The 12982-nt window shown below is 40.2% G+C and overlaps 1 protein-coding gene across 1 annotated transcript in view; it reads left to right on the top strand.

The window, feature by feature from the left end:
• Positions 1-12982, top strand: part of EFHC2 (EF-hand domain containing 2) — a 237807-nt gene that overhangs the window by 216899 nt on the left and 7926 nt on the right. Inside the window, exon 15 of the mRNA XM_023731842.1 lies at positions 4335-4440. Coding sequence (XP_023587610.1) covers positions 4335-4440 — 106 coding nt within the window. The remainder of the gene's footprint in view (positions 1-4334; positions 4441-12982) is intronic.

A 12982-nucleotide genomic window follows, 5' to 3' on the forward strand; every position in this document is an offset into this window, starting at 1 on the left:
GAGTCAGAGCCAACTCGTAGGTACCTAACAACAACCACAGGGGAGATGGAGAGAAATAAGAGTTGTGCTGTGCTATGATGGTAGAACCCACAGGACTGGTTAGTGGATTCTATATGAGGAGTGAAGTCTGGTGTAATCCTACATCTGTTTGGGAGACGTTTCCTTGCTTTTTCTGTTATTGATTTCTACTTTTATGGCTTTATGGTCAGAAAAGATGCTTTGTAATATTATGATGCTTTGGATTCTGTTAAGGCTTGCTTTATGGCCTAATATGTGGCCTATTCTGGAGAATGTTCCATGTGCATTGGAAAAGAAAGTGTACTTGGCCTCTGTTGGCTGGAGTGTTTAGTATATGTCCATGAGATCAAGTTGGTTGATTGTGGCATTTAGATCATCGGTGTCTTTATTGAGCTTCTTTCCGGATGTTCTGTCCTTCACTGAAAGTGATGTGTTGAAGTCTCCTACTATTATTGTGGAGCTATCTCTCTTTTCAGTGCTGTTAGAGTTTGTTTTATGTATTTTGGAGCCCTGTCATTGGGTGCATAAATATTTATTACGGTTATGTCCTCCTGGTGTATTAACCCTTTAATCATTATATAGTGTCCTTCCTTATCCTTTGTGGTGGATTTTACTTTAAGTCTGTTTTGTCAGAGATTAATATTGCCACTCCTGCTCTTTTTTGAGTGTTGTTTGCTTGATATATTTTTTCCATCCTTTGAGTTTTAGTTTGTTTGTATCTTTAAGTCTGAGGTGTGTCTCTTGTAGGCAGCATATAGACGGATCGTGTTTTTTTTAATCCATTCTGCCACTCTCTGTCTCTTTATTGGTGCATTTAGTCCATTTACATTCAGCGTATTTATTGATAGGTATGAGTTTTAGTGCTGTCATTTTGATGTCTTTTTTTGTGTGTTGTTGACAGTTTTTGTGTTCCACTTAATTTTCTGGGCTGAGTCATTTTTATTTATGTATTTTCTTTTCATTTTTTTCATTGTGGTTGATTTTGTATTTACTGAGTCTTTACATTTTTCTTGTTTTTTTTATTTTGATGTGTAGGATTGTTAGTTTCCTTTGTAGTTACCTTAATATTTACCCGTTTTTCTAAGTTTAAACCAATCTTTTATCTCTTTATATCGCCTTGACTTCCTCTCCATATGAAAGATCTATAACTACATTTCTTAGTCCCTCTTTTTTGTTTTAATGTTGTCATCTTTTACAAATTGACATCTCTGTTTCCCCATTTTCAGCGTTTTAGCTCTAATTTATTTTTGTGACTTTCCTATCTGGGTTAATATCTGGTTGCTGTGTCCTGTGTTCTAGTCTTGGAATGTTATCTGATGTTATTGACTTTCTAGCCGGAGGACTCTGTTTGGGAGACTTTTGAACGGTTCCCAAATTACTGGAATATTAAACTTCTGAAACTTCTATAATTAAATAAGTGCTTCCTGTGATTGACGTAAGGGGAATTTCCTGACAGTAGGAATAGATAGAGAAACTTATTTCATGGTGATCTCAACGATTCTCACGGCTTTAAATACTATCTATATGCTAATGACTCTCACATTTATTTCTTCAACTCTTACCTTTTCCCTGAACTTCAGACTCATATACCCAGCTACTCACATCTGATTGAAATATAACATATTCAAAACTAAACTCCTGATCTTTTCTCCTAATCTGAAGCCCCTGTAGTCTTTCCCATCCCAGTTAGGGTAGCTCAGTCTTTCTAGTTGCTTAAGCAGAATCCTTGGAGTCATCATGACTTTCTCTCTCTCCCTCTGTCGTATACTGTGTACAATCCTTCAGGAATCCTGTAGGTTCTACATTCAAAATATATTCAGAATTGATCACTTCCCTCCACTGCCACCACACTTGTCTATGCCCTCATTATCTCTCTTCTGGATTACTGCAAAAGACTGCTAACTGCCCTTCCCACTTCTACCTTGCCCCTACATTCTTTTCTCAGTGTATTAACTAGAGTGATCTTTAGAAAATATATGGTAGGTCCCATAACTTCTCTACACAATGTATTCCAGTGACTCTTTGTTTTCCTTAAAATAAAAGTCAAAGACCCTACATGATCTTGTTCTCTGACCTTAGCTCCTGCTCAGAGTATTAGGAACTACTTTTCTTCCAGGTTCCATGCTAAAAGAAAGTTTATTACAAAACATAGTTAATTCATTCAGTTTTAGTTCTTCCCTTAAACACACACAAATTAAAGAAATAATGATCCTGCATTTTAGCTACAAATATTTCCATAAACAGAGCATGTCCTTTAAAGGTGTTCAAATGACAAATGAGCCAAAATTCAAGGGGTAACCATGATAAGGGGCAGCACATTGGACTTGTATCCCAGAACCTTTGGCCAAAGAAAATGTACATAAAATAATTACAGAGTTTCCTTTCCCCTCTTTTGATCACTCTGTTTATTCCACTTTGTTTAGACTGATTAGTCCATGTGACTCCATCTTGTAGCGTTTCATTTATTGCTGATAATAATTATTAGTTTCTAAATATGAGCCATTGTTTTCTTAGTACTTGGGAAAAAAAGAAAACAGTATTTCAACTGATTATGAGTATGTTGTTTTCCTACTTTTATTATCACTAATATTTCTTATAATTAATTATCCTCCATTCATCCTTTAACTAGTAACTTGTACATCTCACTTGCTGGTTGGAGGGCTGTGATCTTGAGTTGGAGAGCCTGAGAGAATGGCAATAGCCTGGAGCAGGGTGCTTGGAATAATGCCTTAGTGACCACCTTTGTCTTTTCCTTAAAAAAAGGTGTTATTTTACCAGTCTGTAGATAGCCTTAAAAATTGATAGAATGTGGAGGGGAGGAGTGTGCTGTCGCAGAATGGGGTGAGCAGTTGGGATCTCATAACAATGTATGTTAAAAAAAAATTCTGTATGGGAGACTAACTTGAAATGTAAACTTCATTTAATTACAACAATAAAAAAATTTGGTAGAATGTGGTCAAATTCAGAATAGGTGGCATTGAGGTTATACTAAGAAATATTTTATTTTAGATCATTTAGCAATTGTGTTGAAATTATTGTGTCTTAATGGCCAAACTCCATTATGGTTAAGGATGAATTTAAGCCAGTATCCATAATTAGGAAATAGTAGTCAAACAAATTCCTTATTTTTGACCTGTAGTTTTATAGTGCAGGTAATAGTTTGTTTTAAAAATGAAAATAGACTTAATTTTTCTGATTATAAACTTAAAACAATTGTAATGATACTAAAACAAACAAACCCACTGCTGTAGAGTTGATTCCAACTCATAGCAACCCTATAGGACACAGTAGAACTTCCCCATAAGGCTTCCAAGGAGTGACTGGCGGATTTGAACTTCCAGCCTTTTGGTTAGCATCCGTAGCTCTTAACCTCTGCACTACCAGGGGTCCTATAATGATGCAGAAGGGTCTAAAAGAAGAAAGGAAAAATCACAATCTCTCTTCCCAGAGATACCTGCTCTTAATACTTAAGTATATTGCTTGCTAGACTTTTTTTTCTGTGTCTTTTTATGTAAATATAAACCTAAAGAAAAGTGGAATCATAACTCTACATACTATTTTGTAGCCTCCTTTCCACTCAAGAGTATATCATGAACATTTTTCCATGACAGCCAATATAGAGCTAAATAACCCCTTTTAATGGCTAGAAAATAAATGATAAAATTGCCTTTTATTTTAACTATAAATATATTAGTAGACAAAATCAATCTAGTCTTACCTTAAAGATTTAAAAGACATGCAATTTAAGAAATATAAGAATATTTTATTTTACTGATGTATAATATCAACTATATTAAACTAACCAAACCAAAAACCCACTGCTGTCAAGTCGATTCCAATTCATAGTGACCCAATAGCATTTCCAAGGCTGTAAATCTTTATGGAAGCAGACTGCCACATCTTTGTGGTTTCAAACCACTGACCTCTCAGCAGTCGAGTGCTTTAACCACTGCACCATCAGGGCTCCTTTATTAAACTAAAGGGACCCTCAAATAATTCTTAACAAAATATAAAGATGGCCTTTGTTACTGAATAAGCATCTGTTTTTGTGGCAACTACAACCAATATTTATTGAACACCTACTAAGTGCCAGCACTGATCTAGGTGCTTAGGGATACTTTGGTGAATTAGGTGAGTGAGATCTCCCCTCTCAAAGAGTTCACATTCTAGAAGGTACGAAACAGATAATAAACAAATAATAAATAAGAAAGATATCAGCTATTGAAGCAGTACCAGCTATTATGTTTTTTATGGTAAAATTTAAGCTGATATTTTGGTTCTGCAGATTAAGTCAAATCATATAATTATATTTTCAGGTTTGAAGACAGTGAAAAACAAGTAAATTATGATTCATTTTTCTTTGCCCTGAACTGGAGAATTAATCCAATGACCGAATGGGAAACAGTGTTGTACAATACAGAGGTAAAATTAATACCTATTTTAAAAAACAGTTGTGGCTGCCTCCCTTGCATGTTTAACATCCTTTATTTTAAAATTGTTCTTCAATGTAAAATATTAACATCAGTGCTTTTGGAAAGAGTGTTTATGTGGTTCTGGGTATTTGTGCTAAAGGCTAATTTACTTTCCAAACAGAGCAAACATCTGCTCTGTAAGAGCAGGACTTTTCTTATGCAGCTGAATTTTTTTCAACCTTAGTCGCATCCAATTATATAGAAAATAGGTTACAGTTATAAATAGATATAAACACTGACTGTTTTCAAGGGATTCATTATAAGCCACAAGAGCAAATCTGAAATGGTGCATATGTTAAGAATCCCATGTTCCTGTGGCCGTGTACACAGGTTTGCCATGGGTGAAGCAATATAGAATGGGGAAGCACATTTCACAGTGGAGCCAAATGTAAAGTAAAAATTCAGTAGAAAAATGCTTGGTTAGGGGAAACAAAGTTCATGCTATCAGATGGTGCTGTCAACATTGTGGAATTGTCTGAATTCTCTAAGATTTCTTTGGGCCAATTGTCTTTAAGGAGTGGGTGGGTGGGTGGTGGTTTGTTTGTATTTTAACATGCTCCAGAAATTGATTTTCTTGGGAAAGTCCCTTGATAAAGCAAATGTCATGTGGTTGATACTCCGAGAAAGGAGGCATTTATTCCTTTGGGTCTCTGCTGACCAGCCCATTCTGGCCTGAACTGGTCTGGTGCCCCTGGGGAGTTCCCTCAGGCATGCAGCTACTCTGGAGTGTCAGGGGTGGCCTTAGAACTTCCAGATGTTTGGGAGACAGCAGTGGCCTTTGGAGTCAGACAGAACTGGGGTTGAATTCTCGCTCTGCCACTTACTTAGCTAAGTGATTTGGGGTCAGTTATTTAACTTGTTACAATTTACAAATTTAATTCTCAGTCGAAGCATAATCAAATATCCTCTCTCAGCAGGTTCTGGGGTTCAGAGACAAAAATCATTATCACTGCCTTTGAGGGGTCCACTGCTCCTGGGGGAATCAGTATACTCTGATTTGAAGTATGGGGTGATACTTCCTCCATGGGATGCTATGGGATGAAGAAGAAGCTGCTTCTAAATCAGACTGAGGGATCAAAATGTATTCTCAGAGGAGATGACTCTTGAAATTTCAATGGTGAATAGTAAGAGTTAGCAAAATGAGAAAGTGATAGGGTATGGAAAAGATGTTCTCAACAGGGACCCTTGGACATGGGACTGCATGGCATATATGCAGAACAAGAAGGAAATTGGTGTGGCTGGAGTGAAAGGAGTGGAGATGAGGTGGGAGATTCCTGCAAGGGTGAGGTCATGAGAGGCACGCTGTTTGAATATTGCCCCGAACTGTCTAGAGAACACTGACAAAGTTTAAGGAAGAGAGTGACATGATGAGCTGTGCCCTTTAGGAAGCTGCCTCTGACTGGATGATGGGTGGATTGGAGAGGTAGGATGGAGGCAGTCCTATCCATTAAGAGGCTCTTGAAGTCCCATCATCACCGTAATAATATCAAACACTTAAAGTGTTTATTCCTGGGTAGTGCAAACAATGCGCTTGGCTGCTAACCAAAAGGTTGGAGGTTTGAGTTCACCCAGAGTTACCTTGGAAGAAAGGCCTGGCGATATACATCTGAAAAATCAGCCATTGAAAACCCTATGGAGCACAGTTCTACTCTGACACACATGGGGCCACCATGAGTTGGAGTCAACTCAGTGGCAACTGGTGGTGGTGGTGGTAATGTGCCAAGCACTGTTCTAAGGCCTCAAGATCTAGGAGCTCATTTAATCCTCATAGCAGCCCTGTAAGGTAGATGCTTTTTATCATTCCTAATTTAGAGATGAGGATGCTAGAGAAATAGCAAACGTATGGTAGAGTCAGAATTTTAGCACAGTTCTGTTTTACTTCAAAGAATAAAAAGGAAAAAAAAGATATTGGATTTAATTAATCAAAATCCAACATATCTTCACAAAAACAAATCAATACTTTGACTTGCGTAGGTAACCTTTTATTTCTTATCCATGTGACTATTCCATTTTTACCTATGGTAAACTGGTAGATGGGGTTTTACATTCCACCTTTTCATTTGTTATAGTATTTTGTGTTGGATGTTATCCATTTATCCTGTTAGGACTGCTGTCTGTCCCTCTATACCCTGCTCTGAGGCCTGAGCAGCTGGCCTTTGTCGACTGCATCAATGGCTTCTCTTGCCCCTTGGCCTCCAGTTGGGTTGGCCAGTGGGATACACCAGTAGGGAAGTGGGAGGAGAAATAAATCATCTCCCTCCCTGCCAGTCACTGTAGATTGATTCCCTCATCCTACCAATGTCCATAGCTCCTGTCTAGAGGTTCTTTGCATACGGCTGTCCACTCCAGGTTCTGGTAACTATGCCCCTCCCCTTCAGCCCCAGGTAATGTTAAGAGCTCCCTGCTGTTACAAACCCTGGAGGACTGCAGGATCCCCTGTTTGTTTTCCTGAACAGTACCACAACTTTGTAAATAGCCTCTTTATTAAACTCTTCTCAGATTATACTTTGCATATATCCTCTATTTCCCATGGGATCCTGAATGATATGCTTTTTTTTTTGTCAGTTAGCAACAGCCTTTGTTTTTCTTTTCCTTGCTTTTTACTTCTCTCTCTCCTTTTCCATCCCACCCAATCCACCACTCAAAGGTATTCACTATTGATCGGTGTTAACCATCTGGTGTTAACTTTTCTCTATACTCATAGAATCCTGTACAAAGGTATATTTCTCTGTATATTGGGGATTCCACCATTTATGGTACAAAAATGTGATCATACCACATGCATTTTTCTAGAGCACGCTTTTCTTAATAGTACATCATGGAAAATTCTTCCAGTTTAATATATATACACCTAAGTCATTCTTTAATTGCTGTAATATGGATATGTAGTAATTTGTTTATCAGTTTTTCTATTGATAGACATTCAGGTTGTTTCTACATTTTTGTTTCTGAAAACATGTTGCTGTAAATAATTTTATAATTTAATCTTTCTATGCTTTTTTCTGTATAAGAAGATGCTCGAAAGGGGAATTTCTTGTTCAAAGAGTATATATATTTTAAATTCAATAGGTAGTTGCCAATCTCTCTCTCTCAGAAAAAGGCTTCAGCAACTCACATTCCCACAAGTAACATAGGGAATGTCCTTTCCACTACAACTTCACCAGCACTCTTTAATTGCCACTCTTTAATTTTTGCCAAACTGATATGTGAAAAGTGGTATCTTATTACTTTAATTTTCATTTCTCTGATCACTATTGAGTTTGAATGAAATTTTATCACCTTTTTGTACTACCACCCACAGTAAGAAATCTTTTTTTCATAGCAACCCAACATGCACATATATGACAGAACAAAGGTTTCATGAAACAATACTGTTCTAACTACATGTGGTGTAGTATGATCTTTTCTTTTTTCTCTCCCCCCTTTTTCATTCTTTTTCTCTTTTGAGTGTTGTTTGCAACCCACTAAATTGATTGTGTAACCCACTAAGGGATCACCACCCACACTTGAAGAGGGGCCACTGTAGGGGAAGGCAATAGACCTTTTCTCCCTTTAGTCACACCCTCCCCATTTAATCATTTACCAACTTAGTCAACTAGGACAACTACCAAGCCATGGACCTCAGATGCTTCAGAGAAGTAGTGGAGGGAGAAGTTTTGGAGTAATACAGATCTGGGTTCAAATCCTTACCTCTACAATTGACTAACTAGGTGACTTTGTACAAACCACCCAAACTTTCAGGTTTCCCCTTCTCAGAAATGGAGATAATACTTCCATCAGGGTTGTTTTGAGGATCAAGTGAGTCAATACATGTGAGACATCTATCACAATATGTGTTTGGCAGTAAGGGCTTAAATGTTAGTATTGTTTGTAAAATGGAGATCCCTAACTTTCCTCAAGTCAGGGTTCTGGGCCCTGAGCAGTTGCTTCCAAGACTAAGATCAGTGATTTTATCTTTAAAGGTAAAAGTGAGAACAGTTACAGACCAGGAGTGTAACATCAGAAAGAGCCTGTGCTTCAGCAGTAGGCTCTTCCAAAGATTATTTATATAGAGTGAGAAGAACTTTTCTCTCTCACTGTCTTAGGGTTCTCTAGAGAAACAAAGCCAGTAATATGTTATATATATATATATATATATATATATATATATATATAGTGAGAATTGATTTAAAGAATTGGCTCACTTGATTGGGGGAGGAGGGGACTGGCAAGTCCAAAATCCATAGGTCAGGCAACAGACTAAAGATTCCTACAAGCTTGTGTCCCAAAATATGTAGGTCAGGAGCAAAGGAGAGTGAAGAATGAGGGAGTTCTGAAAAGACGTCTATTTATTGTCTGGAGACAGAATACACCATAGGGAAAACTCCCTTTTTGGTCTTAAGACCTTCAGCTGATGGCATGACAGCCACCCACTTTATGGAAGGTAATCTGCTTTAGGTGAGACCAACTGATTTAATGCTAATCACATGTAACTACTTGATAACAGTGGCTAGACTAGTGTTTGACCAAACACCTGGGCAGCATAGCCTAGCCAAGTTGACACATAAAATTAACTGTCACACTTACTGATTCTGCCAACCAAGCCTTAGAAATGTTTCAGACTATTGAGATGCTTGGAAGGGGCCATTCCTTTACAGCCAGTTAAAAAACAAACAAAAATGTAGGTATAAAATTATATCTTATTGGTTTAGCCAAAAATGAGAACCTAACTAGATTCCAAAGAAACTGCAGCACTCTGGTACTCTTAAGTTTCAATAGTGAAAAATATAGTATATACTGAATCATGCAAGTGTGCTTAAACATCAATATTTAATTATTGAGATACTCTGAGTCAGAGTTTGTCATAAATTGGGTTCTCCAGGAAGTAGATGGAGTCTAATGTGCCAGGTGTTTATTAGTGTCCTTGCGATCAACACCTGTGGAAGGGAGAGGAAGGAAGCAAGAGTGGGCAGTTGAACTGTGATGCAGACCCAGGGACAGCCTTGGCTGACCCACAGGATGCTCTGGAGCCAGACAGGCCCTTCAGAGTTGTCCTGAGTTAGGCCAAAATGGCTTGGCTTTTATACCACCACATCAATTAGTCATTGTCTGTGGGCTGGTCCAGGAAGGGTTATGATCTTGAACAAGGTAGCTCTTTGCAGCCAAGACAGCTCTGTAGCTGAGGCAGTTTCTGAAGGGGCTAACAGCTGAAGGCTTTCAGCCTACAGCACTCCCAGCAGCTGGGGTACCAAGTCCTTCCCCAAGGGAATTCTTCACCATACATCACAGCATCTATCACAGAGCTTGGCAATCATGAACTTTCGAAGCCCCTGTAGATTGCTCTTGGTATTAGCCGGGAGCTTGGCAGTGTGGTCATAGCCTCCTCCCTACCCCTGTCCCTCAGTTAATGTTTGATCTTTCACCTGTCTCAGGGAACTGAGAGGAGAGTGGTTATTGACAAAAGAGGCCATGGAGAGGCCAGACTAGATGTGTAGATATCTGCAGCCCAGTTGGACAGAGGAAACCTCTCACCTAGAGCTTTGGGGATCACCAACATGGAGGGAGTCTGCCATAGCCAAGGGTCAGGTATGGGGCTTCAGCACACTATCCACCAGGTTGTGAAAATGATACCCCTCTTACTCCCCATCCCGAGTATGAAGGAATGAAATTAAAGTTCTACTGAGAACAAGGAGTGGCAGGCTGAACTCCTGTGGAAGCATGACCCCGGTAAAGGCTGGGGGTTGAACATACTACCTACTTCCCCCAGTATATGAGCTGGACAAGCTGGCTCTGGCTAAAGTTTCAGAGATGCCTTGGACAGCTCTCCAGAAGTACCAGCACAAGTCATCACTTGGAACCTGGATGTCTTTACTCCTGGGTGGAAGTTGTCCTCATCAGGATCTCTTCCCCCAATCAGGATCTTACTGAGAAATGAAAAAGGACTTCTTGGCCAATGAAGGCTGAGTAGGCCACTGTACCAACTTTAACACAAGTTATGTGTGCATCAGCATTAATGGATAAGATAGATGTCATGGGTGGGGATCTGGGACACCTTCTTGGTCTTAGCCCAATTAACTACAGTACATGGGGTGCACAGGGAAGGGCCACAATTCAGGAGCAGGACCACTGGCTTCAGCCAAGTAGAGGCTGAGTGGAGGGGTGGTCTGGGATGCAGGAAGTGGGATGGAAAGGACAGGGCATCTGGGAGATCCAGCAGGATGTCCCTCCAAAACAGGGAACACAGTGAGGGGGAACTCAGAAGTTAGCAACATTCAGCAATCAGAGGGAGCCCGTCAGCAGGCTTGAACCAAGCCTTCAGTCTCGCCAAGGGGACAGAGCAGGATAAATCCCTAGACCAGTGAGGTCACAGCAGGAAGCACATTCAGAGGAGTCATGGACATGGATTTAATGAAGGAGCTATTTACAGAGGAGTGGGTAGGGTTAAGGGACCAATCAGGAGGTAGAGCACACACTCAGGGACTAGCAGGAATAGGAAGCCTTTATATCCCTAGGCCCAAAGGGGCAGGAGGGACAGGTGTTATTGGAGCCCCAGGGAGCTGGAGCTGGTAGAGGCACACAGCCCTGTCTACTGCCAAACCCTGGCCCAGCAAGGAGAGTACAGAGAGGAGGAGTGGAATCAGTACCCTGACCTCTTGCTCCTCCTAGCTTTCCCAACTCCTGCTGCTGCTTCCCATTGGCTGAAGCCACCCAGAAGCCAGAGAGCAAGGAAGCTCGTGAAGTGATGCAGTCCACAGAAGCAGTCCCCTGGGGTGGAGACCAGGGAGAAAAGGGCAGAGAATGGATCTTCAGGGGTAGATGGAAAATAACCCATCACGGTCTGTAACTAGAACAGACTTGGGCTCAAGGGAACAAGCCCCACAGCCAGGGTATAACTCCAGGTCCAGACTAGCAGCTCCTGGGGCTTGGTTTGCTAGATGCCAGGACTGGTCTGCCTACTCAGATGTGGTTCCCCACCATGTGATGGTCAGGTGGCCTCAGCTAAAAGAGGGAGGTCCAACAAAAAAATTAAAAAGAAGACTATGGCTGTAGCTAGTTTAGCTTTTATTAGTCCTGCTGCCCTTTTGTGAGAGAGGGTTTTGCTAAGTGGATGGAGGTAGGCAGACTGTCACCCGTCATGACTGTTGGCTGTGGCCTGCAGCCAGGATTCTCTGGGGGCTCCCTTGGCTGCCTCTGGCCTGGCCCCACCACAGCCTGCGTGAGCCATCCAGGCTGTAATTTCACTCTCACTCCATTATGTGACTATCTATGGTCTCAGCATGTTGCCCTGGCACTGTCACATCCTGGAGACCCCATTTCCATTCTATTGTGTTTGCTCACAGATGGTAGCTGTAAAACTGGCAAAATAGGTCCCGCTGTTTAGGGCCTGTCTAGTTAATCTCAGAAGCCACATTTTAGAAAATAACATGAAATCGGTTCTCATATAAACTTTATAACTTACACTGTGTGACGGATAGTCTTATCTTTTGACGTTTCTGAGAAAAATTGGATGTAGCTTCCTTTTATGAGCACTGTAACTGTGGAAGCATTAGCAATCGGCTCAAGAGCTCTCTCTTGTCACAATGGGATGATATATAGGTGTGGCAGTGGGAAGTAGGGGCAGTTGGGTATACCTCGGGATAATTCGGACACCCTGCTTATTGAGGATCACCTTTTAGTATTTAGATGATAGAATACACTGTGACATTTTGTTGTCCTATTAACCTTGTGAGAATAAGTATCATTCCCAATTTATGGCTAGAAAACTGAAATCAGCTCAATCCTTACAGGTAAGTAAAGAGTATATAGTCAGAGCTAGTTATAACTCTTTAAATAAGCAAAGTTATTTCTAATATTTGTGGTTGAATGTAACACTTGAAATAAAAGGTTATTAATCATTCTCACTGGAGCCCTGGTGGCACAGTTGTTAAGAGCTACGGCTGCTAACCTAAAGGTCGGCAGTTCGAATCCACCAGCCACTCCTGGGAAACCCTATGGGGCAGTTGTACTCTGTCCTATAGGGTCGCTATGGGTCGGAACCAACTCAATGGCAATGTTTTTTTTTTTAAATCATTATCATTAGATTTAAAAGATACTGGTAAACACATAGCAATGTTGTTGTTAGTTGCCATCTAGTTGGCTCCAACTCATTGTGACCTTATGTATAACAGAATAAAATATTGCCCGGTCCTGCACCATCTTCATGATCCTTTGTATGTTTGAGTTCACTGTTTTGGCCATTGTGTCACTTCATCTCATTGAGAGTTTCCCTTGTTTCCATTGGCCCTCTACTTTGCAAAACATGATGTCCTTTTTGAGCGATTGATCTTTACTGCTGTGTCCCAAGTAAGTGAGTTGAAGTCTCACCATCCTTGCTTCTAAGGAGCATTCTTTTTTTTTTTTATTGTACTTCAGGTGAAGGCTTGCAGAACAAATAGTTTCTCATGAAAACAGAAGTACACATGTTGTTTTATGACATTGGTTAACAACCCCACAACATATCAACCCTCTAACTT

The sequence above is a fragment of the Trichechus manatus genome, unplaced genomic scaffold (assembly GCF_000243295.1).
Source record: "Trichechus manatus latirostris isolate Lorelei unplaced genomic scaffold, TriManLat1.0 scaffold00046, whole genome shotgun sequence".
Lineage (NCBI taxonomy): Eukaryota > Metazoa > Chordata > Mammalia > Sirenia > Trichechidae > Trichechus > Trichechus manatus.